The sequence below is a fragment of the Pipistrellus kuhlii genome, unplaced genomic scaffold (assembly GCF_014108245.1).
Source record: "Pipistrellus kuhlii isolate mPipKuh1 unplaced genomic scaffold, mPipKuh1.p scaffold_m20_p_11, whole genome shotgun sequence".
Classification (NCBI taxonomy): domain Eukaryota; kingdom Metazoa; phylum Chordata; class Mammalia; order Chiroptera; family Vespertilionidae; genus Pipistrellus; species Pipistrellus kuhlii.
Genome location: NW_023425416.1, coordinates 877569 through 905000, shown reverse-complemented (window position 1 = coordinate 905000; position 27432 = coordinate 877569). Strand labels below are relative to the sequence as shown.

General features: G+C 45.2%; 1 protein-coding gene across 15 annotated transcripts in view; it reads right to left on the bottom strand.

The window, feature by feature from the left end:
• Positions 1–27432, bottom strand: part of FOXP1 (forkhead box P1) — a 525702-nt gene that overhangs the window by 40085 nt on the left and 458185 nt on the right. For 14 of the 15 annotated variants that reach the window (XR_006741059.1, XM_045578936.1, XM_036430549.2 and 11 more), the window contains one exon: positions 8104–8208. The exons of the other annotated variant lie outside the window; for it this stretch is intronic. Coding sequence is in view for 13 of the 14 variants with exons in the window: in XM_045578936.1 (XP_045434892.1) it covers positions 8104–8208 (105 nt within the window). In the remaining variant the exon portion in view is untranslated. The remainder of the gene's footprint in view (positions 1–8103; positions 8209–27432) is intronic. 15 annotated transcript variants of the gene reach the window in all.

The following is a 27432-nucleotide window of genomic DNA, read 5'->3' as shown; positions in this document are numbered from 1 at the left end:
TGTGCCTGGCAGGGCTGAGTTTCCATTATCCCTCCTTAATGTTTTGGTAGACTGCCCCCGTTTCCATTTATTCCTACAACCATCCTAAGCTGATACATCAGAAAGCTGGCCGCATCTCCTGGCTGTGAGTGGACGCCGAGGCTGGGAGCGGGGAGCGGGGAGCGGAGCCGCAGGCAGAGGCAGGAGCAGGGAGCAGGCCGCAGGCAGAGGCGGCCCCAGGGAAAGGGGGCTCCGCAGGGCGCCTTGCACAGCACAGTGAGCGGGGAGGGGGAAGAATGCTAACCTTGGTGACTGGTTCGTCAAGACCACGAGGCAATTTTATTATTTTATGCAGAACTCCACCTAAACACATATTAAATATGAGGGTTAATATATCTCCCGGGGGAATGTATTGTATATTACCACGAAAATGAGACAGAACTACATAGTCGAGACACATTATGGATGGAAACACACATCTGAAGACTGTGCCCGGTTCCCACGTCTGTCTCCAGAGACCGGCCTCGATGGGCCGGGCTGGAGTGAGCCGGCACCGTATCTCGCTTGCTTATCGCCATGTGAAGAAGTGCGAAAAGAACAGGCAGTGGGAGATTAAAAAAAACTTCCCACAAAATAAAGAAAACCAAAGCAGAAAAGGAAAGGTCTAGTGCTGCTGTCTGTGTGCGAGACACAAGACTGCTCCAGCCGCTGATGCCGGCACATAAAATAAACACAGGTCACAGAATTAACAAATCATCATAACTGTCTCATACATCCTGGGCTGGCTGCGGAAAAACAAGATCATTCTGGATTTATATCTGTAAGTATGGGATTTCCTGGACAGCTAATATCCACAAACAATCAAACACAGGAGGAACCCGGGGAAAAAGGCAGCATTATTTCAAATTTGAGCTGAGAGTCGTGATTTGTAAAGGGCTGAACAGGAACTGGAGCTGAAATCCGAAGCACGGAAATTCCTCTGCTCGGCACTGATGGACACGGCTCTGTTTCTCTTGGCTCCGCACAGGTTTTTAGGTCACTGGGTTTGGATGTGTTGCCAGATGAGAATCTCACCAGTACAGAAACTTTGAAAATGACAACTAACTAATCCCTCAATTTAAATAAAATAATAGCTAAAAATTCTAATGATGCTTCACTCAAGAATCAGAGCTTTTTATACGACCTGTTGCCAATATTAGGGTCTTGGAATGATCTCATCTCTCATCCTGGCGAACTTCCAGCTCACGGTTTCATTAACCCAGGTACTGCAGGTGATAAAACTCATTTTTCCCTAAAGAGACAGCTAAAAAGTACCAGTTATACATTTATGAAGTACCAGCAATCAAAATTATGGATTTTCTAAAAGGTTTTTAACTACTTTTATTGAAAGGAAAATCGCTGTCTCAGACTTTTGTGACACTACAGCTAATAATAAATTTTACCACTTAGACGTAGCCGTAATAGGGTAGACAGTGTCAATAAAAGTGCGGAGCAGAGATGATCCCTGTCTTTTAAGTAATGCCTTCTAATCACATGCCGGAAAAGGCCACGTGAAACACCTACTGGCTCTTACGACACACGAACACACAGTGTGTCCACAGTGACGGCCTGTCTGCACACAGGCAGGGGTATGTAGAATTAATTGCAGGCGTAGACATTAAAAAATTCTTCTAATGCTTCTACAGCCTGCAAGAAAATCATTTCATTTCATTTGCATTTCTGACTAAACTCTGTTTGCTAAAAAAAAAAAAAAAAAAAAAAAAAAAAAAAGTGCATTCAAATGTTATTTGCTTCTTTTAGAGCAAACTGGCGGCACTGGGCCTGTTATTTCTGGCAAACTTGTCTGAACTTTTCTATCTAAGACGTTACAGATCACTAGAGGGCACTGTGGTGTTTAGGCCACTCTGACCTCTGAGGTCTTGAACTCCTGAACAATGCCAGAAATGTGAGAGGCTTTTTAAGGGGGAAAAGGTTTTTGGTACCATCCAATTTTTATTTTTCTAAAATGACTCAAAAATGCATGATACGCGGAAAAGTCAAACTCATGACAATATTAAGCTCATTTTGTAATGGTCAGACTGGGCATGCTGTGGGCTGGGGTTCAATGTGCATAGACGGCGAGGCCTCTCACGGCTCCGGCTCCGGCACTAACTAGGGGTCATTTCCATGCAGAACATCCAGGCATGCAAACTGAGAGCCACCAATGGGTTTGAAACAATTTATGATATCCGGCCTCTTTCGACATGTATTAGCATATACCTGGTTTCTTTAACATACACTTTGTTTTTCCAAAACCACAAACAGAGTTGCTGGAATTTCATGTGGAAGTGCTTAAGGGGCTGAAAGTTAACACCTTTGTGATCCTCCCAGCCTCACAGTGGCTGTTAAACAAAAGCCTCTTTGTCCAGGCTTTCTTGAAATGTTTTCTTAACATGTTCCAAGTAGTTTTAGGCAGGGAACTAAAGTAAACAAGATGTTACCATGATAAAAACACTTGTGAAAACATTACAGAAAGCACTTAGTAGTTTCTTTCACATAAAATTCTTCACAGTTTCGAGAAGTAAAATTCACAGAAAAAAATTGTTTAGAGCAAATTAGCAATGAAATGTCCTCTCCTGTCTACAACCCTCAGCCTTTTCCAAAGGCTCCAAGTTTCAGCTCGGGCACTTTCTTCCAGCCTTTCTTTCCCTGCGGCCCAGGCCCATTAGAGCACGTATAAAATTTACTTTGGCTTCAGTAAGTAATATGCATCTCACCAATATTCAAATACATTTTTGTTTTGCATGGTGTGTTGTTTTTTTCCAGGAGAAAAAAAAACCCAAACAATGGAAACAATAAAATAAGCACCAAAAATTTACTTCAAATAGATACTAAGCAAGGCTACAAATTACACTTTTATTAGGTGCTATACAAATGATTAGCTAAAAGAAAATCTAGGGAAAAGGGGATATTTTCCCAAGCACTTAAGAGGACCTGTATTTGTGAAACTAGCGTCTGCACCTGATTTTACATTCTAAGTGGGAAACAGGAAAATGTGGTTATGATTTAACTTCAAATTCACTCTCTACCTTGCCAAGGAGGAGCCCCATCTTAAAAAGAAAAAGGGGAGAATTACAAATCCATGTTTTACTGGTGAAGACTGTGCTCAGCCTGGAAGGAAGGAACAAACTGCCCCAGGGGAGCAGGGCCCGGAGCCCCGCCCGCCCGCCCTGACTTGTTGTTGTTTTTCTGTCCGCAGATGCCAGCCAGGCGGGCGGCTGCTGGTTTCATTAGCGTTCGGGCACCTGCTGGCACAGTCACTTCTAACAAACACAACAGCCACAGCGTAACTCACGGCTGATAGATTTTTAAAAATCAACAGTAAAACTGTAACTTGTTTTGAGAAAAAACAGGGAAATAAGTGTGTACAACAGAGGGGTGGTGTCTGCAGATTCTGATAAAGCGCCTGCGAGCTGGAGGGAGAGTGGTGGGATGAGCAGTGTTTATCTTGGAAATCCAGCCTGGTGGCCCTCACCTCGGGAATAAACACTGTAGAATGGTAACAGAAAGTGTCAAATCTCTGCTTTTTATTTATCAACAGTTACAATACTTCTTTCTCAGGAGGGACAGATAATATCATCTTTAGGCTCCAGTCCCTTCCCTTAACCCCTCTCTCAGTTCACAGTGGCATTTTACTGTCAGATGGGATTTGAACAGCTGATCCTGGCCTAGAAGTTACATGGTAGCACCCTAGCAACAGAGCAGAAAACAGTCACCATCAAAGTCACTTTCCCCTCACATGGACTTGGAAGGCAGGAGCCCAGCCCGAGGCAGCTGCTGGTGCAGGAAGTAACGGTAACGCACGCATGGACACCCCAAACAGGAATAAACTGTGAATTCAAACAAAAATAACACTGGGCAGCAATGACCAAGGAACTGCAAAAAGATTTCTCAGCTAAAAATGTGATGATGCCAAAGTTCCACCGTGTCAGAGGTCAGCAATCTGTCTCAGGGCCACGGCACCCTCACGTGTGGCCACGGCTGCTTCTGCTCACATGGCCGGGAGAGCTGTGCCCTCATGGCTACTGCCTGGTCCTGGCAGAACACGCTGCCGCCCCCTGCCCCGAGACCACACTCCACCATGCGGGATTCTTACCAGAAACGAGTGATTAAAAGTCACTAGGAAAAGGCTTTTCTGCCACATCAAGGCTGTGCACAGTCACAACCCCTCCCCAGGGTGGAGGTCAGAAATGTGTGAATGTTTGGAAAGAAGTACTAATATTCTTTAAAAGAACTTATATTCTTTAAAAGAAGTACTAATATTCTTTAAAAGTACTAATATTCTTTAAAAGAAGTACTAATATTCTTTAAAAGAAGTACTAATATTCTTTAAAAGAAGTACTAATATTCTTTAAAAGAAGTACTAATATTCTTTAAAAGAAGTACTAATATTCTTTAAAAGTGTTAGTATGGGCCAGGCTCTCCACGTGATGTGCGTCCTGCTACCATCTCCCCAAACTAAGGCTGCCACCACGGCCGAAGATGCAATGTAACCGCACAAACAACACAATCACACTAGCAGTGAGTGGCTGCACTGCCCCGCCTGCCTTTCTTCACGGCTTGCTTTCTGTAAGTGGAAAGCATACAGTCATAAAGCGCACTGTTCGGCCGTAAGTGGAGGCGTTTAGTTAATAAAAATCACTGCTTCTACGCAGGTGGTACCGTGCAGTCCAGAGCAAATGCTACGAAGCCAGAAGGCCTGGGACTGGATCCTGACCCCTCTTACTCGCTGTGTGACTGAGGGTCTGCCTGTCGGTTGACAGTAATCCTCAGCAGCATCACTGTGAGGTGCGTGTGAGGGTGAGTGAGTTCTAACACGAAAAGCACTTGGGATTGTGCCTGTTGCACGGTTCAGGGCTACTGAATGACGAACTCTTTCCAGGGGAGTGTAAAATCAGGAGATTAGAACATCGGTGAAGAAAACCTATGAAGCAACATCTAAATCCGGGCAGAGCAGAGCAGAGCAGAGCAGAGCAGAGCGCCTGGGAGTCCAAGCGCCACGGGTACCAGCGCTCAGGCCCCGCGACCCGCCAAAGGAGGATGAGCACGGAACACAACGCGCCGGGAGCGGGGGCTGCCCCTCCACACATCTGGCAGTTTGGGAAGAAGTGCTTGGAACACCGCTCCCAGCAGCAATGACTTCAGGACGGCACCTGAGGCGGCCACGTGGTTTGAACCAAGCTGGTGGCTCTTCCAGCTGCTCACTGGGAAGAAAGTTGGCTTCCTTAAAAGCCCTGTGCTCCCTCGATCTGCATCGAGATGTGGGGCTACGGGTCTGCAGGAGACTAGTTTTCCACTGCAGCAGGCAAGAGACTGAAACCTGAAGACAACTGAATTTCCGAGAGCTAGCATCATGCTGCAGAAGAAAATTAAAATCCTGAGTTTGTCATGCATGGCTGGCCAGCAGGACAGCTCCATGGGAATGAAGCTTTCCTCTCTGTGCATGTCCTCTCCCTGCACTGGTCACAACACTCATTGTCTCCCCACCCCTCCCAGACCCTGCGGTGCCGGGGTGGGCAGGGCTGGCTCTCACTTACTGGCTCCGAGCAGAGCGAGGCTCAATCTGAGCTATGACAGTCTGCCCAGGACTTTTTCTGGAAAGACATGCGCTCTGGGATTGATAAACCGGTGACCTGTCCATCTGCCTTCTTCGGTCGGCTCCACTTGGAGAGAATGAAGGCAGCACAAAAGAAAATAGAGCTAATAGACAAAGAATGAAAGTGCAAATGACCTTGTTCAGGCCTCTGGACACAGCCATACTGGAGGTGGCTATAAACCTCTGGACTTCCTAGTTACGGAGACCAATTATCACCCGGAATCCCCCACCACTTCTTTGGCATGAGCCAATTTAAGTTGAGGGTCTAGAGCACATGTGTCAAACACAAGGCCCGCGGGCCAAATCCGTCCCGCCAGGCCTTGCAATGTGGCCCGCACCGCGCTGTCATCACTGCACTCCGCTGCGTTTCCATCACAATGACAGTTTATGACTGTTCAGTAAACCATTCGGCCCGCGATTTAGGCTGGATTTTAGATTTTGGCCCCTTCTCTGATTGAGTTCGACACCCCTAGTCTAGAGCTTCCACAAAAGCCTTCTAACAGAAGTAAGTCTATAAATAAGGGCGGGAAAGTAAGCTAAGGTTGCAGGTTGGTGGTGGGCTTTCCAATCCCACTGAGCAGACATGAGCTGGTTTTACACTGGATCTGTCAGGACCTCTCATACAAAAGCCAGACTCCGAATACCGTGAACAGAGGGCTGTGTTTTTATTTTATTTATTTATTTATTTATTAAGATATCAAGTATAGGCATCAATCCTAATAATCTTATGATTCATTTCTTTAGTACTAGATGTGGTTTAAAATTATGCCGTCTCCTTGTGGAGGTATCCTTTTGCATAATTACATACATATACATATGTATGTAGGTGCATGTGTATCCCCTAATTGTCTGCTCACATAATAAATGACCTACGATTTGCAGGTTAGAATGGGAATACTTTTGGCTATTGACAAAATTTTTTTAATGGGTCAAATTGGAAAACTACCCATTTTCTTGTGACTCTGAAATTGAAACGTCACCAAAACTATTGACAGTAATTTTACAGTTCTAAAGACTTTATACAAATAAATCCTGTCTATGGGTGTTCATTGGTTTTTTTATAGATGAGTGAAATCAGCACCAAGATGGAACTTAAAAGTGATTTTCTACAAAGATCTTTTCCTCTTAATACCTAAATAGGAATTGGCAAATGATCAGGAAACAATAAAAGATTCTATAATGAGTGATTCATAAGAGAACAAAGCCCAATCGCACTAACTTGAATCATAATAATTGCAAAGTGCGATTGCTTAATTTAAAATAAAATATCACCGATCTTGACTTGATATTCAGAAACATATAGGCATCTCTTCCTAAGAAATTGAGAGTACTTCCATTTTTAATGAACACATAGTGCTGTTAAAGTGAAATATTAAATCTGGGAAGCTATGAAATAAATCCACAGATTTCCATTCATGCATCAAAACATGATATTCACCAAAATGTCTTTCAGGTAACACTAGCTCTCCCTCAAAGATGACTTTAGTGCTACATCTGTACCCAAGTCCATAAGATACAATAGATTGTTCTAGCAACACAAGTCCACACAAGAGCAGGCAAACACCTCCGGAAATCAGCCTGTCTGTCTCCAGAGACGTGACCGAGAGAGAAGAGCCAGCGAGAAGGCCCTCAACACTCCATTTGTAAACCATCATGCACCTGGACATAGAGGAGTTATATCTGTACATATATTTGATTGTTCCATGGGATAGCAATATATTAAACATAATGTATTAACTTTCAGTCTACATATCAATGACTCAACGATATTATCGACATACTTACAAGATGTCAATGATGTAGAGCAGGTAAGGGAAATATTAAGCTGCAGTGCAAAGCATTTCACTTCAGGTGGACACATCAATAACTTCCAGAGGTACTTGACATGTGTTACAGGTTCAAACGAGATAACCCAAATTTTAGTCATACTTTAATTGTAGAAATTAAAGTTACTGCACTCTCCACATAAGGACAAGAATGGGAACCAAAGTCAACAGCATATAGAAAGATAAAAATCAAGCTGTCAACGCACCCACTGTTTGTGTGTATACAGTCATTTGTATAGAAACACAGAAGAGGCCCCATCAACAAGCTGCCACTGGCCAGTAACTGGCACCAATTTTAGAAAAGTAGGCTAATGAGCAGTCACTGATTTGTCATGTAGGGACATGAATAAAAGTAAAACTAACTGCAAGTTGAATATTGGGAGAATATGTTTAATCACTATCATTGTGGGAAACGGGTTGAGCACAGGCTCTTCCTAATAAGTGCACCACACTGCCCCTGGCGTGTGCACCCCTTTCTCTCAACAGGGCAGGCCTCCCTCAAAGCTGTCACCATTCCCGAGATAGTGTGCCCGACCCTGAGATGTCCAGTCCCTCTCAAAGCAGTCATGTGACACCCTCCAGCAAATAGGCATCATAGGAGGAAAAGCATAGGAGAGGGAGGGGATGGCTACGAAAAAGGAGAAAGTGTAAAAGCATTCTTACTTCAGAAACGATGGGAAGTCTTCGCACACTGCTTCGCAGCCTGGCCACTTGCACACGCCGTGTCCATAGAGTGGATGGCTGTGGGGGTGCTCCTCGTGGGGCACGCTGAAAGAAAACACACAGGGGCTCAGAGCGGGAGCCTGCTGCCGGGACCACCCCACAAAGGCCCCACGCCAGCAGGAATGACTGCGTTTCCTTTCCCCAGGAAGCTCACCGTTAATGCTGCGCTGCTACTTAAAAGCAGGAGTTAAATGCCCGAATGCGAGCACTGCGATGTTAGCAATGTGCCACCATGTAGAAAAGTGTCTGACAGCTTTGATTAGATGCAAAGCTCTCTGCTTAGACTGAGAAGAATTCTTTAAGGAGCTAGAACTTATCTTTTAATCTGCACAATAAAATTGCAAAATCTGTACTTAATTTTGATTCTCTTATTGTTTTTTACCCAGATTGTACATTTTTTTCTCCCCTTCCACCATAATTTACTGTACCATAACTCATACAATCTTTTCACAAGTTAATTTTGTCAAGCAAACAACAGTGCAATCAATTGAGAATAAAATACTTCAGAAAGACAAACATATCCAAGTAGATAATTAGCTCAAAAGAAAAAAAAAGCTAATAATGGCAAGAAGATCATATCCCTAAAATTGCTGACCCAAGTGGGAAAGAAAAGTTGGCAAGAATCAGAGAGGGGTAAGCCTGGTGAGCTCCGTTCCGATGGGTCCCTGCGTCTGGCCCGGGAGCAGTCACCACGGGACCTGGCCCAGGACTGGGGAAGCAGCCCCGCACACTCGCTGATGAGCCGCATTCACAAAGATTCTCTCTCTTAGCTGCAGCTAGACTTCCTTCCGACAAAGTGTCTTTACAGTCATTTCCATACCCTTTTCCCATCAAATATAAATATAAAACTAACACTGAAAGTTGTATTTTTGCACAAGCACATTCTCTTCAAGAAAAGGGTTATTTTGCAACTTTTTCTACTACCCCTCCCTGACTTTTAACTTCAAGCACAGTGAATTATCACACACACTCTCACGCAGGCATGTATGCACACACTCGTGTGCACACACAGGAGTCTTGTATTTTATTACTATATTATTTTAATTATTTTTCTGGAGAGAGGAGAAGGGAGAGAAAGATCAAGGTGAGAGAGAACATCAACTGGCTGCCTTCCTTATATGACCCAACCCGGGACTGAACCCAAAGCTAATGTGTCCCAATGGGGAATCAAGCCCAAAACCCTTTGGTACACTGGACTATGCTCCAACTCACTGAACCACACTGGCCAGGTCATGAGTCTTGTATTTGATATCACCACTAGGATGTGTATTAATATATTTTATTGATTTGCATTCATACAGCAGACATACACATGCCACTTGTCCCTTACTTATAATCACTCCACAGTGAACTTTAAAAATAAACATACTTATATAGCTATAAAAAAGAAGGATCTTTTACCCTCTGAGACAGCATGGAGGGATCAGGAGAGTATTTTGCTAAGCGAATTAAGCCAGACAGAGAAAGACAAGAATCATGTGATCTTACTTATATGTGGAATCTAAAGAACAAAATAAACTGACAAAAAAAAAAAAAAAAAAAAAAAAAAAAAAAAAAAAAAAAAGGATCCAGAGATGCAGTGCAGTAGCATGCAACAGACTGACAAATTTCAGTGGGAAGAACTTATGTGCGTACTAGTATTGCATTGCCCATGAAGGCCTATGGAGGCGGCGGGATCAGGGTAGAGGGGTTCAGTGGGGGAAACAGGGGAACACCTGTAATACTTTCAACAATAAAGATGAAAATTTTACAAATTCATGAATGTTTTCTGCACTCAAAAATAAACAAACACACACACACACATAGAACGACACCTTAACAAAGATCAATATCTCCCTATGGCTTTTGAATGATTTTGCTGGAAATCTAATATAATTTGAAAATAATAAGCTATTTTGCCTTAAAATGGAAAATAAACCTGGGAACAACATCACCACACCCAGCCTTGTACAAGACTAGCTAATGAGAGCACTGGAGGCGGCCCCCCAGAGACAAGAATAACCCAAGTAAATTACGATGGCCACAGTGAGATTTACGAAAAGCCCAATGAGAGGGCAAAATTCCCCTGGACTGAAGGAAGAATTGCTATCATCCATGTTCTCCTTCCTATCTTTTTAAAGGAGTAAAATAGATGTAACCATTTTAGATGACAGAAGCTAATAAAACTTATTATGAAGATCACTTTATTATTTATGTACATAAATTATGGTGTACAACTTATACAACACTGCATATCAATTATATCTCAATAAAACTAGAAAAATAGATGACACAAAATGGAATTTTAAAAAACTGACAATATTTGAAATTAAAGAATCTTTCTAACTACTAGAAATCTCACATATTCTGAAAGAAGGAAATCATTTTTAAAAATAATGTTATTACAAATAGCTTAAAAAGAAAAACCCTAACCAGAATAGTTAATATATGTTAACTGCATAAAACCTGGAAAATGTTAAAATAAAAAAAATTAAACTTACACATACATATTTTTGACAAATTAAAGCATGAAGTTTATATCATTCTCTTATAGCCAATGCAATTCTGTAAATAAGTCCTCATGGTATCAAGCAGTCTTCAAGTACCTTGCTTATTGATGTGTAAAGGCTCTAGTCGCATGCCAAAATTTATCTAACTTTCATCTACTTTGGACATTCCTTTCCTATTTCTTTAATTTATGAATAATGTCAGAAATAAACTTTACCAGGCTAAATATCCCAGTATATAACTGATTTTTACCAGGAGATACATTCAGATAAATGGGCTGACTCAGTTAACAAGTACTAAATTTTAAAATTTACTATGAATATCCTATCAAGTTGCTCTTGATAATGCTACATGCCAACTCCATTCTTAGCCATTATACATTTTGTGCGATTCTTTAAACTGGAAACCTGAAACCTCAACTAGAGTAAGGATATAAAATTATCATCTATACAGGCATACCTGGAGATATCGTGGGTTCAGTTCCAGACGACTGCAATGAAGTGAATATGGCAATAAAGTGAGTCATGCAGGATTCTGGTTTCCCAGTGTATATAAAAAAGTTATATAAACACTATTCTATAGTCTATTAATATGCAATAGCATTATGTCTAAAAAACCAATGCACTTACCTCAATTAAAAATCCTTCCATGCTAAAATCTGCTACCCATTATCTGAGCCTTCCAGGAGTGACCACCTTTGTGGCAGGGCTCCACAAAGCTTCAAATTGTAAGACAACAACTACAACAAAGGAGTAGCTATGAAGCACAACAAAATGAGGAATTCATGTGGCTAAAAATTGCAAACGCTGATTCTACGGTGCTTTCTGGGTTCAGCTGAGAATGTTCTGAAAGTAATCTTAGGAAAGAAAACACTACCCATTCAGCAGAGGAGCCTCTGACTACAATAAGATGTATATGATTTAATGTGGTGCTTGCCACCCCCCTACCCCACGCCTGGGTGCTGGTTAACATATTTGTGAAGGCTCCATGGCTTGAATAAAAACTATTGTGCTCTAAGAATTTATTTTTAGTTCAACCTGGTCAGGAAGGGCAGATGACAACTGACTGAGGCCTCGGAAGTCAGCCAGTGACACCTGAAGTCCAGAGAAAGTCAACTCCTCACACACATAGCCCCACACTCAGAAGTCCACTTAAAAATGTGCCTCTGCTATAAGCTACGTTCTTACTATGAAAAGACTGTCTGCTCTTATTTCTTTAAGTTCATGTGACACTGTAGGCTCCGGACGGAGCGCGCACCGCTCCCCAGCACAGCAGCTGCGTGGCCGCTAAGGAATCCCCAGCCACCAAGTGGAAGCACCCACCTCCTGCCACTGGCTTCTCCCTTCTACTACACCCTGAGACTTCTAGGTAGACATTGTCTGAAACAAAGGGCTCGGCTTTGGAAACAAAAGAAACAGACTGGCGAGGGGACCTGGCAGAATGTCTGGAGCAAGACTCTGTAGTAACTGCGCCTCCAGGGTCAGGGCCGGGAAGTAGGCGGTGGGAAACTCAGTTCCTGTGCTGTCACTTTTTGTTTCTGTTGCAGTTTTATTTTGTGTGCTGCAGGAATTGGTTGCTGTGTAACTACAACTTCTCACACAAACACGCGTACACGAGAAGAATGGGTGCTCTGCCCTCCGCCCAGGGCCTCTGGCCCCTCCTGTCTGAAGCCCCATCCCCGCACCCACCAGACTGAGTCCCTCTCAGCACAAGTTCCGACTGCCTTTGGGGACTTGCCGAAAAGGACAAGGAGGGAACTTTGAAAACAAGGGAAAGCAGGTTTCTACTGTAAACTGATTGGACATTTACAGAACGAAACATGGAGGGAAACGACAACGTGGGCCTCCAATGGCGAAAGAAACCCTGTGAGCCAGTCACATACCCACACGGTTCAAGGACCACTCGGGGGGCCAGGGACAAAGACGACGTCCTGGCTCTGAAGGAATGAAACTTGTCTGAACACAATTAAACTTTTTAAAATTAAAATTGCTTGTTTCTTACTATACACTCCTGGGCTGGGAATCCCAAGGGGCGAGGATCGGGTCTAATTCATCCCCACACACTCAGTCCCTCCTGCAGAACACAGGCCAGGACGTGTCAGATGGATTCATGAATGAACAGACAGGAAATAATGGTATCATTCTGTTTAATTTCCATACACTGAGCTGTATATCCCCCTTTTTCGGAAGGTAAAGACCTGTGTTAATATCATTCAATTATTAAAGGTAATCACCAGAATGATGCCAATACACTGGAGAAAACAGCATTCTAACACTTTCGATTAATTTTATTGTGAATATATGAAATACAAATAGTATGCAATCAAGAAAAACCAGTTGATTTAACATTCTCTTGATAATCTTTGATATGTAAAAATTAAGTATGATTTTAACAAAATAATAGTGATAGCATTTCAGATTAGAAAGAACCAGCTTGCCAAGGAAAGGGTGATTACGCATAAACATGTAACAATTCCTGACGTTACACAATAGTAAACACAGCATGTTGTCATGTCATTTCCTAAGACATTTACTTAAGAATTGTTTCTAGACACAGAAGCATGGAACAGACTGACGGATCAGAGGGAAAGAGGGGTGTGGAGGGGGTGATGAACCTAGCACTGACACGCATAGAAGTGAGGGCTCATGGACACAGACAATGAAGTGGTGAAGGCCTGGGGGGACAGGTGTGGATGGAGGGGTCAAGGGGGAAAAACACGAACAAACGGAATATCTGTAATAAAGATAAATATAATAAAGATAAACTTTAAAAAATTAATTTTTATTTATTCTTTTCATATCAAAGTATACCAGCCAGAGACTTAACTTCAACACTGGCTTTAGCCTTTGAGGAATTTTATGTAACACGAAGGCTCCTCAATGATGACTCTCCACTACTGCCTTCCCAAGTTCATAAGCAAGCAAACTCAGACCTACAATCACCGAGTTCACCCGCTAAAACCGAGGACAGCTCACTTTCAGTCTACAGTCTTCAGAGGTCCTCCCACCATAGTCCTGTGAGCTAATACTCTCTGAGGCAAGCCGGAGTGATCTTGGATGGAGAGAATAGACACCTTGCTAAACCCCAAGGTATTTCCCCGCTCATTCAAATGCCAGCTCTTCCTCCCGAAGGCACGGCTCCTCTGTGCCCGCCTCGGGTTCTTGAATCTGTCCTGTAAGTCTCCCCCTACCTGTTTTTCTTTTCCAAATTAACCTGTCTCCTTCCCCTCGGTTTCTGATACATCTGTTCCCATTTGGATTTAAAGCTTCTCTCCCCGACCCCAAGAAAAAGTACCCAGATCATAAATCGTATTTTATTTCACTGGCATGCTATTTGATAAATTAAGTTATGGGAAACTGCTGGTTATTCTCCAATCACTCAAAATTGTGGAGTGCCTTTTTCTTTTCTACTCTCCGTTTCTAAAGACTCACCTATTCTGGACATTTCATATAAATGAAATCATACAGTATGTGGTCTTTCGTATTTGGCTTCTTTCTCTTAGCACAATGGCATGTAGGTTTCTGGACACCGCAGTGAGTGTCAGCACTGCGTTTCCTTTTTACGGCCCCATACTATTCCTGTGTGTGTCCGTGTTCGGTCCATCCACTAATCCGCTGACAGACATTTGGGCTGTTTCCACATTCTGGCTCTGTGGTTAGTGCCAATCTGAGAACGCATGCTGGTCTGAGTTTGTTTTCAATGCTTTGGGCTACATATCTAAGAGTAGGATGTTGTCATGTGGTAATTCAAGTTAACATTTTAAGGAATTGCCAGACTATTTTCCAAAGCAGCTGCACTGTTTGAGGGTTCCAATTTCTCCAAATCTTTGCCAACACTTGTACGGCTGTGTTAGCCACCCCAGTGGATGTAAAGTGGTCACTTTTTGTACTTTTGATTTATATCATTTCCTTAGTGATTAATAGTGTTGACATCTTTTTATTATTATCCACCCAAGAATATGTAATATGTTTACTGATTTTAGAGAGGAAGTGAAGGGTGGGGGAAGAGGAGAGAGAAGGGAGGGGATCAGTTGCCTCCTGTACCCACCCCATCCTGGGATCAAACCCAAAACTCAAAACTCAGAACTAGAGCCCGCAAGGATGAGGCTCAACCACCTGAGCCTCAGCCAAGGCTGATGTTTAGATCTTTTACTCGACCTCTTGACCTCTTCTTTAGAGAAGAATTTTTTTTCAGTCCTTTGCCCATTTCAAATATTGAAGTTTTTTGTTGTGGTTTTTTTTGTTTTGTTTTGTTTTGTTTTTTTGTGTGTGTGTGTCTCTTTTCTGTTGAGCTGCAAGGTTTGTTTTATTTTTTATTCCTGTTTTCTTCTAACAGCTTTAGCTCTCACCTTTAGGTCCAAGACACATTTTGAATTAATTTCTGTTTATGGTGAAAGGAAGGAGTCCAACCTGATTCTTTTGTATGTTGTCTCACCGCGTTTGATAAAAAGGTAACTCTATCCCAAATAAATGATCTTATCACCTTTGTCAAAAACCAGCTGAACATAAATGTCATTAGTATTTTTGTACTTCATTTTTGCTTATTTATTTTTCCCTAATATACTGCTTGTGTTCTCAAAAAAATTATACTTATTTAACCTAACTTTTGAAGTTACATTAAATTATAAAATAACAAAGTTTAATGGGGACAGAAATATATATGTAATTTAATAAAAATAAAAAACTTATTAACCACTTTTGGAAGGACGACTGTGAGGCATGCTTCCCTGCCCTGCCTGCCTGGGCATGAGTATTTTCTCCTCCTCCTCCCCCTCCCCTTCCCCCCTCCTCCTCACAGCTTCAGGCAGCAGTGGGCGTGACCTCGCCTTCCCCTGACATCAGCGCTAGAAGGAGCTCAGGGATGAAGGCCCTTTGTCACTATGGCTGTGCTAACAACCAGAAGCCTGGCGAGTCCTTTGAACTGCCCTGCCCTCCGCTTCTGCGTTTGAAAACTGAAGGGAATCCCATGGATGACCTGTGTCACCTCTCCCAGTGGTCACACTTCCATGACTCTTCTACCAAGAATGTGCAGAGGGACGGCAGGGCCACAGATCTCCTTACTCCAAGCTGAGTAGGGAGAGGGTGCTTCATGACTACAGTGCAGGGGTGAGTGTGTCTTCCGGGGCAGTGACACAGGGGCTCCCTGCTGCCCACAGGCCCTTTCCTTCTAAACCAGGGGCGGGAACCGTTTCCTGCCAGGGCCAGTGGATATTTATAACATCATCTCTGGGCCACGCAAAATTACAAACTAGCCTGCTGTATTTGGTCAGACATTTAATGAACTCACCCCTAATGCCTTGGCAGGGCCAGCCCAAATGACTCTGTGGGCCTTATATGGCCCGAGGGCCAGACATTCCCTACCCCTGTGAGTCTGAACCATGGCCCACACCCTGCCACACATCAGAAAGTACAACTAATCCCATGTCACCTCCTTGGAATTAGGAGCAGTGTGCTTCTCTGCCTTCCTCGCCGACTGGCCTTTCCAGCCAGCCAACACAGCGACGCTGCCCGGGACAGGCACGGCTAACGGGGATGGCCAGCTCGCCACCACACCACCTCTGGCCTCCCTGTCCCTCCATTCTTCAGCCTCATGCCCATGTCACACGCTTCCTGTGCCCCGCCCATGACACTGTCAGCCACAGCTCCTCCTCTCGCAGGCCGGCGGCAGCCTAGGACCCGGGCTGCTTGGCAAGGCGCCGCTCATCCAACCCAGCACGAACCACTGCGGACACCGCAGACTCTGAGGGCCCTTCTCCCGGTACAGCGTCAGGACGTCCAGTGTCCATGGAAACCAGGACTATTTTTAAACTTTCCCTTTTGTGTGGTAGATTCTTTAACTTACATGAAAATGACCCCCGTTTCTCTATTCATTTTTTACTTAACATTTCCCTGCTTTCTCTGTGCTAGGATATCCTACTTCAATGACATGCTCAGTAACATATCAAGGATTTCTTAGGTCTGAATACAGGAGCATGAATTTGACTTCTAATGACAAAGTGATACTAAAACAATAATTAGACCTCAGGTTTTTTAATCCTCACAGGAGGACATGATTTTATTGATTTTTAGAAAGGACTGGAGGGGGAGGAGGAGATGGAGGGAGGGGGAGGGGGAAAAGGGAGGAGAGGGGATGGGGATGGAGAGAGGGAGGGGATGGGGAGAGGGAGGGGTGAGGAAGACAGAGGGGAGGGGAGGGGGAGAGGGAGAGGGAGAGAGGGAGAGAGGGACTGCAACCTGGGTATGTGCCCTGACCCAGAAGAGAAACCGCAGCCTCTTGATGTACGGGATGACACTCCAACCAACCGAGCCTCGCCACCAGGGCAGACCTCAGAATTTTATCCTAGGTTGTTAAGAACTGATATCAATAGGTCAACTTGAATGAAACCAAACGAGGCGAGCTGCTTTGGAACTTGATCGCGGGGGCCACAAAGAGACCAGTGCAGGTGCAGAGCAGCCCACGGCCATTCTTCTGGCAGCTTTCACAGTGTAGCCGCCAGCCAAACCCCAGTGCCGGGAGGAACCGAGTGACCGGTCTGGGGACAGGGCTCTTGCCTCCTACAAAAGTGCAAGAGCCACGTGGGGGCAGGAGAGGTAGCAAAGCAGCAGCTGGTTCGGCACCTTCAAACATGACCTTTCTCCTTTCACCCTCACTGAGAGCACCTGGAGGTGGCTTAGCTTATTTCTCACGTTCTGTCTTAGTTTTTGCTTTTCACTCATTATAGAAATATGCTATTCTACGTGTTTATCAGTCTTCCTAAAGTAAGTTGGCAATTGGTTTTATAATCTAAACCGAGAGGGCTGGTTATCAGAGCCTCTTAAAGGGCCTTGCCTGGAGTGACGGAGGTGGGTCCCGCACACACATCCATGCTTCCCCAGCTTTCACTCCCAGCACAGTCCTTCCCGCTCCTCCCCAAGCACCCTCTCCATTCCTGCTGCTTTCAAACCATGTTTAATTAAGGGATTTCACATTCCCTCATGGTATGATATTCATGAGGAAAACTTGCGATGGAGAGACTGTGAATTAGTCTATTAAGTGCCAGATTTGTGCTTTTAAATGATGATAGAAGTTATTGTTATATTACCTGCTCTACCTTAACTAACTTTACATCTGAAATAAAAGCTATTAACCATCTAATTCAAGAATTTCCCCCTCAAATTACAAGTTATCCTGAGAGAAGTACAGGGTCATCTTTCTGCAGTGTCTTGACTGTGGCCACTGAAGCCGGGCATGCTGGGAGAAGCTGATGAAGCTGGGAGAAGCTGGGAGAGGCTGGGAGAAGCTGGGAGAGGCTGGGAGAGACTAGGAGAGACTAGGAGAAGCTGGGAGAAGCTGATGAAGCTGGGAGAAGCTGGGAGAGGCTGGGAGAAGCTGGGAGAAGATGGAAGAGGCCGGTGAAGCTGGGAGAGACTGGGAGAGACTGGGAGAGACTGGGAGAAGCTGGGAGAGACTGGATGAAGCTGGGAGAGGCTGGGAGCTGGGAGAGGCTGGTGAAGCTGGGAGAGACTGGGAGAAGCTGGGAGAGACTGGGAAAAGCTGGTGAAGCTGGGAGAGACTGGGAGAAGCTGGGAGAGGCTGGGAGAGGCTAGGAGAGACTAGGAGAAGCTGGGAGAGACTGGGAGAAGCTGGTGAAGGTGGAGAACCTGGCTTCATGTCCATGTTTACTAAAAGAAATGCTACTAGTAAACCCGATTTGTGATTTCACTGAGGTGGCCTTTTAGAAATCTATTGAAGTTAGTCAATTTTCAGAAATATATTAAATAAAAAGTAGTGATAGGCAAATCCAGATATGGCAAAAAATGAACGTAGCAAGAGAATGACTCAAGTTCACTGTCTGGGCCATAAAAGTTCCTAATTGTGCTGAAGGCTAAAGGATATTGCTTCATCCTTTTTTCATGGATATAAATCACCTAGAGACCTTTTCACCCTGCGGATTCTGATTCAGGAGTTGGGGGGCTGGAGGCTCCGGCGTGATAAAGATGGGGCTGGCCAGGGACTGCAGCGTGAGTGCCCTAAAAGGTACTGCACTTAAAGAAACACTCCTGAGGTGCCCTCTGCAGTAACTGTGGGTTGAAGAACAAGTTGAAGACAAAGAAATATGGAAAGTGGTGGTATTGAGCAACTTCACCAAGACTAGCTGCAAACTCATAAAAATGCTGCTGAGTTATTAATGAATTAAATGCAAGGCTGCTTTAAAGATTTATCACAAAGCAGGTAAGACTGAAGGAAGTTAGCACAGAGAAAAGGTCATTTCCTACTTCTGCTTAACAAACACCAGGTTCACATGGTCACAGATCTGGGAGTGACACTGCTCAGGAGGATCAGGCCCCACTGTTGAATTAATGGATTTGTCAATTCACTCCAGTTTCCAAACTCTAGGTGTGCACTCGACCCTCTGACCTTGAGTGGTGTCCCTGAGCCTAGAAGTAGAATATGTGTGAACAGTAGGGTCTCGGAAACTTTTTAGGAAGATGAGCGGTAGATTTGGGCTTTTGAAGAAACCAGAGTCTATCATGAATGCAGGTTCCAGTACAATTAGCACAGTTCCATATTTGGCCACTGCCCGCCTCGCAGAGAGGGAATCCTGCCAAAACATCCCAGGATGTGACACGTACGCCCAGCGGAGTCCACAGGAGGCTGGGTGGACAGAGGGTTCTGAAGGTTCATTTAAATTGGTCTCGGGCAAAAATGTATCCAGTATCTCCAACCTCAACCCGAGTTCACAAATATCACTTAGGACAATGTTTACTTCATTTAAATTGAGCAATAAGTCAATTTTAAGGAAATAACAAATAAGAATGTAAGAACATATGGCAGCTTCCTAACAGAGGGGCACCTACACAGTACTAAAGTTTGGAGAACAGAAGCTCCTGGGTTTTCCTCAGGGCTCCGGAGCCGCCCTGTGAGTTCTCGTGGGGGAGGAGGGGCCTCGGGGCCATCAGAACGTAGGGGACAAAGACCTACAAGGCCACCACAGCAGCGGTGTGTCCCTTAGCCCTCAGGCCAGGGGCCCGTGTGGAGGAGCATCTGTGACCTGTGCTGGCTGCTTTGCCTATGGTGGGAACCTGGGGGTGGTGCCAGGACAGGTGGTAAGTTTGTCAAGTTATTTCCTTCACCATCCACATCCCAACCTGCCCCACGTCCCTCTCCGGCTCCTCTGGGTGAAACGTGCTGCACTGGCCTCCTGGGCCGGGGCTGGGGGCCGCAGCACGGGCGGGGCTGCATGGCACTGCAGTCAGTCCTCGCCACGCAGGCGCGGGGAGGACAGCGGCAGAGCCTGCTTGCGTGGTGCTGAGCGAAGGGCAAACAAAGGCCAAGACCAAGCGGAGGCAGAGGCACAGCTTTTGTTTCCGGCATCAATTGGGGCTGCCCTGAGCTTGAACACCGCTGACAGCATCAGCCCTGGGATCTTGTTAGGAAAACAGAATGCTTTCCAAAGAGTGGCCGTGAGCAACTGTGTCAATACGGAAAAGGGACCACTAATCCAAAAATCACTGACACCAGTTAGCAGCGTTCTCATACACTGCAGTGGCAAGTGTATTTGCAGGGAGTCACCCGCCCACGTGGCACCTTGCCCAGATGTCACAGCACCCACAGCCCCCGGGAAACCACAGAGCAGATCCAAGCCCGCTCCTCCTCTCCTGTGGAAGCCTCCCTCAGTGCTGGGGGGGAGGGGGGGCAGTCACAGCCGGAGGAATCCGGCCGCTACAGCGTGAGGGCCACACGAGAGGGTGTGCTTCCTTCCAGCAACCCCCGCGTTGTGTAGCTGCTTTCATTTCCCCGTGTACAGAATGCGTCAGGAACGATCACTGAATAGACTCCTCTCTCCAGTTCGGCAGTCACAGAAACACCTAGCTGTGAGGAGCATGGAGGTGGGTTCCTGGAGCAGTCTCCGCCGGAGCCACGAGAACACTGGAACTGCCACGGACATGTGTTCAGGTGCTATCAGAAGTCATATGAGCACACACACGTGTGTGTGCATATTTCTCATTTCCCAGGCCTCTGGTTTTTATAATGTAGGTAAAACATCAGACATGTGCATGATTAATTAAAAAGCGCTCTCGGAGGGTACAGGCCTGCCCAGACTGAGGGAGAGAACTGGACAGATGGCTGGTACTGAAGATGTAACACTTTATCTGGTCCTTCACGTATTAGCAGGAGCTCACCTGCTGCAAGAGGTAGAATGAGACCAGGCAGATGACTTTAACATAAAAAGCATTTTTAAGAATAAAACAAAAATTAAATTAGAAAGACAAGAGTATTTACACATGATTTAAAGGCCAATATTAGGAATTTTTAAATAAATTTTATTCCATAAAATATTTTTTGTTGGATCATAATCTTAATTTTTTCTCTTTGAATGATGAGTTTTGGCACTGGAACACAGATGGTCCTAAACGACAGTAAATAAGCTATCCAGACCCCTCTGTCACTGTGACCGGTGGCAAAGGACGCAGGCCACGCAGAAGTATAGCAGTTGGGATGTTCTCAAAGAATGGTCCCTGGGAACTTGTCAGAGATGCAAATTCGTGGGCTCACCCCAACTTACTGAGTCAAAAACACCAGAACTGAGGTCAGTACCTGTCCTCCAGCCAGGCCCACAGGTGGCCTGAGGCCAGTGACAGGTGAGAATTACTCTCACCAGAAACGCCCATTTTCTCTCTGGTTTGGAGCATGTGAGAGCATCGACAAAGGCTCCCAGGACTCTTATAGCTTAGGTGGCCAAAGGTAACCAGGGGTTCGCCATCTTCTGAACATCTGCCTAGTGTCTGGGATCAAAGTCAGCACCAACCGCCCAGGACCGGCTGCCCAGACAGCCAGGATGCAGCCAGCGCCAAGAGCCCGGAGCCTCCCCTCAGGCACAGCTCTCACCTGTGCACATGTGGGTGGAAACACTCTCTCTACAGTCTTCCACTAGTGCTCATTTTAAACAAATTACAGACTTTTGCATATACTCCTGGCTCTGAATGTATTACATTGTGTTGAAGAGTCTGTTTCCACGTTTGTCTCTGATTGGACTATGAACTTCTAAAGGGGAAGAACTATATTGTAGCCATCTTTTAATTCCCAGAAGGTACAAGTTAATGTATAACAAATGCTCAAAAATGTGGTTTGAAAGAATAAATGACTTTAACAATTTTTATTGAGCACCTAGTATATGCTAGAGACTGTAATGTGTATTTATTTAATCTTCACAATCTATGAAGCAAGCAAGGCTGGCATCATACTCATTTCACAGATGGAAAACGGAGGCACAGCAAGATGAAGTAAACTAAGTGAACATCCTGTGTTGGAATGCAGGCAGTCCAGCTTCAGAGTCCGCCTCATAATAACCAGAAACACAGCTGAGGCATGGCCGTGACTGAGCAAACATGCTCCCCCTTTGCCTTGCCTCAGGGCCTTTGCTTCTGCTGTGTCCTCTGCCTGGAGGGCTCTTCCCTCACTTCTTCACTGCTGCAGCTCAAGACTCATTTCCTCAGTCCTCGCCAGACCAACCCATTTATACAAATGGCAACTTTAGCCCCCTTCCCCCTTTGTTTTTTTTCAGAACTTGGTTCTATCTGTCTTTTTATTATGTAATTACTTGATTGTGCTATATCTCTTTTGCCAAGCTCAGGGCTGTACCTTCCAGAGCCTCGGACACTTGGGATGTGGTCAGTGCCTGGTGCGCAGTGTGGACTGAATGCATGCACTCCCAGTGACTTCTGCCCTGCTTAGTAACGCATTTTGGTTGAATCCTGGATAACTTCCCATTCATCCTTAGCTTCCCTTGTAGTTCTGCCTGGATAGCCCTATAATTTATTCCCACATCACTGGATTAGTCCAGCTCTTGGTGTTAATTTTTTTTTTCTAATTAAACTGCCATTTACTTCTCACACGGATCTTTAACACTAGACATCTTGTTCTTGTCAAAAATATGACTCCTACGGAAAAAGGTAAGTTGAATGTAGGGGCTCATATGTGCCAGAATGTTTCCATCAGTATTTCAGATACAAAGAGAGACCCAGTCACCGAAGCCTGTCCCGTCTCAGGTCTGTGACAGTAATTCCAGGGGACGGTCAGCCTTTTGGATGTCTCCCCCGCCCCCGCGGCTACCATGGCTTCTCCTACACCGACTGCACCAGGACACCAAGCGTGTCCAGCTCGGGGCCCCCGAGCCACACCCCAGCCAATACCACAAATATAAGAAACGTTTCAACAAAAATTTTGTAACTTGATTTTTACAATATCCTATTATTCATAATTATTAAGAACGAACTACAAAGTTCGATAATGACTGGTTATTATAATCGTGTTGCATTCATTTCCCCTACGCAGGCATACCATTTCTCTCACTAATACCAGCAGCGAATATTTTAGCAGCCGAATGCCACGTCATTAATTCTAGACTAACTTCTTTGGTGTGCGCAACAGGAAATATTTTGCTCTCATAGAACAAGAAAAATAGGTTTATTTGTGTTATGCTTATTAATTTGTGCAGTTATTCGGTGTCTGGTAAGTTAATGTTCAAGAAAAAATACTAATTTTTATTAAAGTGTTCTATTACTTTATGTTAACCGTTACTCATTTATTTCAGCCCTTTGGATTCAGTATGTCTCTATCAAAATAAACCTATGTTTCTATGAAAACTGAAGCTGGTGTGTGTGTGTGTGTGTTTTGTTTTGTTTTGTTTTTTGGTGGCCCACATAAACTTAAACCTTGTTTATTCAGCCCGTGTTAGCCTTTGAGTTTGACATGTTTAATTTACACAAACATTGCTGGCTTTTCTTTACCTTCTGCCATAATGTACATTCATAGCCAAGATGCCAAATGCACACACAGAAAGGATATTTCAAAGATTTACCTGAAAGTATTTTAAAAAATAAAAAAAAAGAATGAAAATAGAATCAACCTTGCCATTAAATTGATTTCCTTGAAGACCATAAAAGGGCTGAAGTTTAAAGGTCAGAAAAGAGTATCTACTGTTTGAGGGAAGTCTTACAGGTTTATACTCCCTGTATGAACACCATCAGCTAGTCACTATAGGGTCTGTGTTTACCAAACAAGAATAGATCTAGTGCCGAAACTGGTTTGGCTCAGTGGATAGAACGTCAGTCTGTGGAATGAAAGGTCCCAGGATCGATTCCGGTCAAGGGCATGTACCTTGGTTGCAGGCTCGATCTCCAGTAGGGGATATGCAGGAGGCAACTGATCGATGTTTCTAACTCTCTATCCCTCTTCCTTCCTCTCTGTAAAAAATCAATAAAATATATTTTATAAATAGGAAAAAAAAAGAATAGATCTAGTGCCCAACCGGCAGGGCTCAGTGGTTGAGTGTCAACCTATGAACCAGGAGGTCATGGTTTGATTCCCTGTCAGGGCACATGCCTGGATCATGGGCTTGATCCCTCCCTAGTAGGGAGCTTGCAGGAGCCAGCCCATCAATGATTCTTTCTAATCATTGATGTTTCTCTCTCCCTCTCCTTTCCTCTCTGAAATCAGTAAATATATATTTTTAAAAAGAATAGAAGTAGGGACACAAAAGCATAACAACATTTGAGTGTATAAAATGGATAAGGCTGTGCCTTCTGGTAAATGTTCCAAAGTGCCTTTAAAAATGTCCCCCTTTTCATCTTATTTATGGGCAATCTCTGTTTTCTTGACTCTCCCAGTTCAGTTCTAACAACTCCATGGAATGTTTCACTCTCAGCTATCTAATACCAGTAATGATTCTCTCTTCCCTTTTCATTTTTCTTATTTTAAGACTTACAAACAATAACTAACTAACTAGCCCCACAATCCAAACTGTATATTAAAAATCATTTTCACAACTGAAAATGCAAAAACGGAGAACAAAAGCCACGAAGTCTATGAAGAATCTAAAACAGGTACACTGTCCTAAAAGTGGGGTAACCCACAAACAACACCCAGAAAAGGGGTGTGTGTGTGTGTGGCTTGCTATAAACCAGCTATGTTTCATGCACCTGCACTACACCTGCCAACTTAACCATTTGCTTCTAGCAGTGAGGCAGAGAAAGGAAAGGCTCTCCTGGATTCCCTCGCTGAGACCGTGTGGGTGTGCACACTGCAGCCTGAAGGCCAGCTCTCCCGCAGGGGCTGCTGGGTTGGGGGCCTCCTCTTCACACCACACTGTGGCCCATCCTTCCTGTGAACGGGACCAACTCCCAGGTGGATGAAGACACTGAACGGGCCGACGCTCGGGGCCCACCGAACACACCGGGCTGTGCAATGGGCTGTGACTGGAGGGCACGGGCCATCGGGATGCTCTTTCTGAGTTCACACAGGGAAGGAGACCGCAGCTAAGAGAATTCTCTGGCTGGCCTATCTGCTCCTCAGTCCACGGGGTAGTTCCCCAAAGCAACTATCTCCTTCATTCACACACATACATCCCTGCATGAACACCATCAGCTAGTCACTATAGGGTCTGTGTTTACTCACAGCCTCCCGTGGGAGCCTTCACCATGGTTTTAATGAGAACAGACGTTACTAGAGGCCAGTGCATGGATTTGTGCTCTGGGGCCCGGCCAGCTCACGCCAATGGGGGCCAATTGGGTCAGCCTGACAGGGGTGACGGGGAGAGGAATGTGGGGGGCCGCAGCAGATGGCTGGTCGGCCCCACTGGGGGCGGGGGGGCCGTGGGAGGTTGTGGGGGGCCAGTCAGGGCACCGATGGGCCGGTTGGCCGCTGCAGTGCATATCATAGCAACTGGTCATTCCAGTCATTCTGTGGGTCTGGTCACTTGGCTTTTATACATATAGATAATATATTTAGGCCATGACTGATTCCAAAGGGAGAGGTACAGGACCCAGGATGCTTTGCAGAAGCAGCACACACATTGGCACTGCCCCGGGAGCTGGCCTCGGGCTATGCGGGAACATGGTGCAAGAAAGCATCTTTGCAATTTTGAAAAAGTACATGACTCCCACTTCAGACTCGTGCAGGGTTCCTCTCACCCGGCCTACGCTTGGCTGAGAACACAGGACTCCTACTTGTCACTGAAGAGAGGATGGCCAGGACTTTTCCAAGCCACAGGCCTGTGGCTTCCCTTCCCACTTTGGATGAATCCAGTATCTGGCAAAACAAACTTCCTACCCATCCGATCCAAGTGGCAAAGTATGCGTTTCAACAAAACTCTTACCCCAGTGCAAGCAACGACACCCGCGTTCCCGCAGGCAGGCCGGAGCGCAGGCTCCCTGCCATGCTGCCCTCCGGGAAGGCGGACAGAGACTGGGAGGAGAGCACACACTGGCCAAAGGGCGGGGCCAACAAAGGAATCTGCAGGAAACCCTGTCACCCATCCCAGACTGCCTTCCCTAACAGCGAGAGAAACGGGTTCCAACGTGGTGTGGGGACAGCTGGCCCATTAGACAGGACAGAGCCCATGGTCGAGATCCTTTTAAGAGAAACATAAAATGAACGCACTCTCCAGAGCAATGATGCCAGTTATTGGAAATTATTTATTACTGAAACACAAGAAAGAAAAAAGCTGTAGCGTCTAGTGATGACATTTTATGGCCAAAAGTACAACACAGCTCTCAGAGAACAATAACCGACTCGTCTCCTTCCAATCACCACACAAGGTGCGCCCCAAGACAATCTGTGCAGCGGTCCCTCGGGGAGGCCACGGCCCCAGAGCCTTGCCTCCGGCCAAGACCAGGGACCAGCGCTGTCAGCAGCAGGACACACGCATCTCAGCTCGTCAAAGCCTCACAGTCGCCAGCCACACGCTCCCCTCTGCAGAGGCAGCACCCTGCGTACAAGTTGCTCGTTAGCTCCCAGATGCTCCTTCTGACATAAGCAAGAACATTCTCAAAAATATATTTGTATTGATTTCAGACAGGAAAGGAGAGGGAGAGAGAGAAACATCAATGATGAGAGGGAATCATTGATTGGCTATCTCTTGCACACCCCATACTGGGGATTAAATCCGCAACCTGGTTATGTGCCCTTGACAGGAACCGAACCCAATACCCTTCAGTCTAAAGGCTAATGCTCTATCCACTGAGCTACACCAGCCAGGGCAAGGCCTTTATTTATAGGGCTCCACAGAGCAGTAGCTTAGTAAATGGTGGCTGCCTCCACCACCCTGCATGCTGGCTCCTCTCCCTCCAGCAACGCTCTCTGTGTTCTGCTGGTTCACACAAGAATGTGAAAGATTAGATTTTTAAAAATTTTCCGAAAAACTCTTACTTCCAGCATTGCCCAAACCAAGGGGAGCTGAAGAGCACGCCACGCCTGGGGCAGGGCGCTGTGCAGACCTGAGTGCGTGGCGCGGGGCGGCATGGCTAGCAGGCTGCCAGGTGATGCCCAACTTGCTGCAGCTGCTGAAACTGAGCAGCAAGCATCTTGGGCAGGTCCGACAAACACGTTCCACACCTCAGCTCAGACCATGAGACCCACAACTTCCTGGAGGAACAGCCAGCCAGGACCTGTGAGAGTGCCATTAGGAAATCTGAGAAACATGGTCTTGTTAGTTAAGGTCAGAAGTTGGCAAATTTCTTTTCAGTAAATGGCCAGAAAGTAAAATATTTTCATTTTTGTGGGCCACTTAGTTTCTGCGACAACTGCTCAAGGAAGCCACTCTAACATGAAAGCAGCCACAGATGATGCATAAATGAATGAGCATCGCTGTGTTCCAATAAAACTTTATTTACAAAATGAGCCGTGGGCCAGGCTTGGCTGGTAGGCCATAATTTGCTGACCTCTGTTATGGATCAATCGCCTCAACACATATTTGCAGGAAGCAGCAGCAACAATTTTGAGGACAATTTGGGACAATTTGAC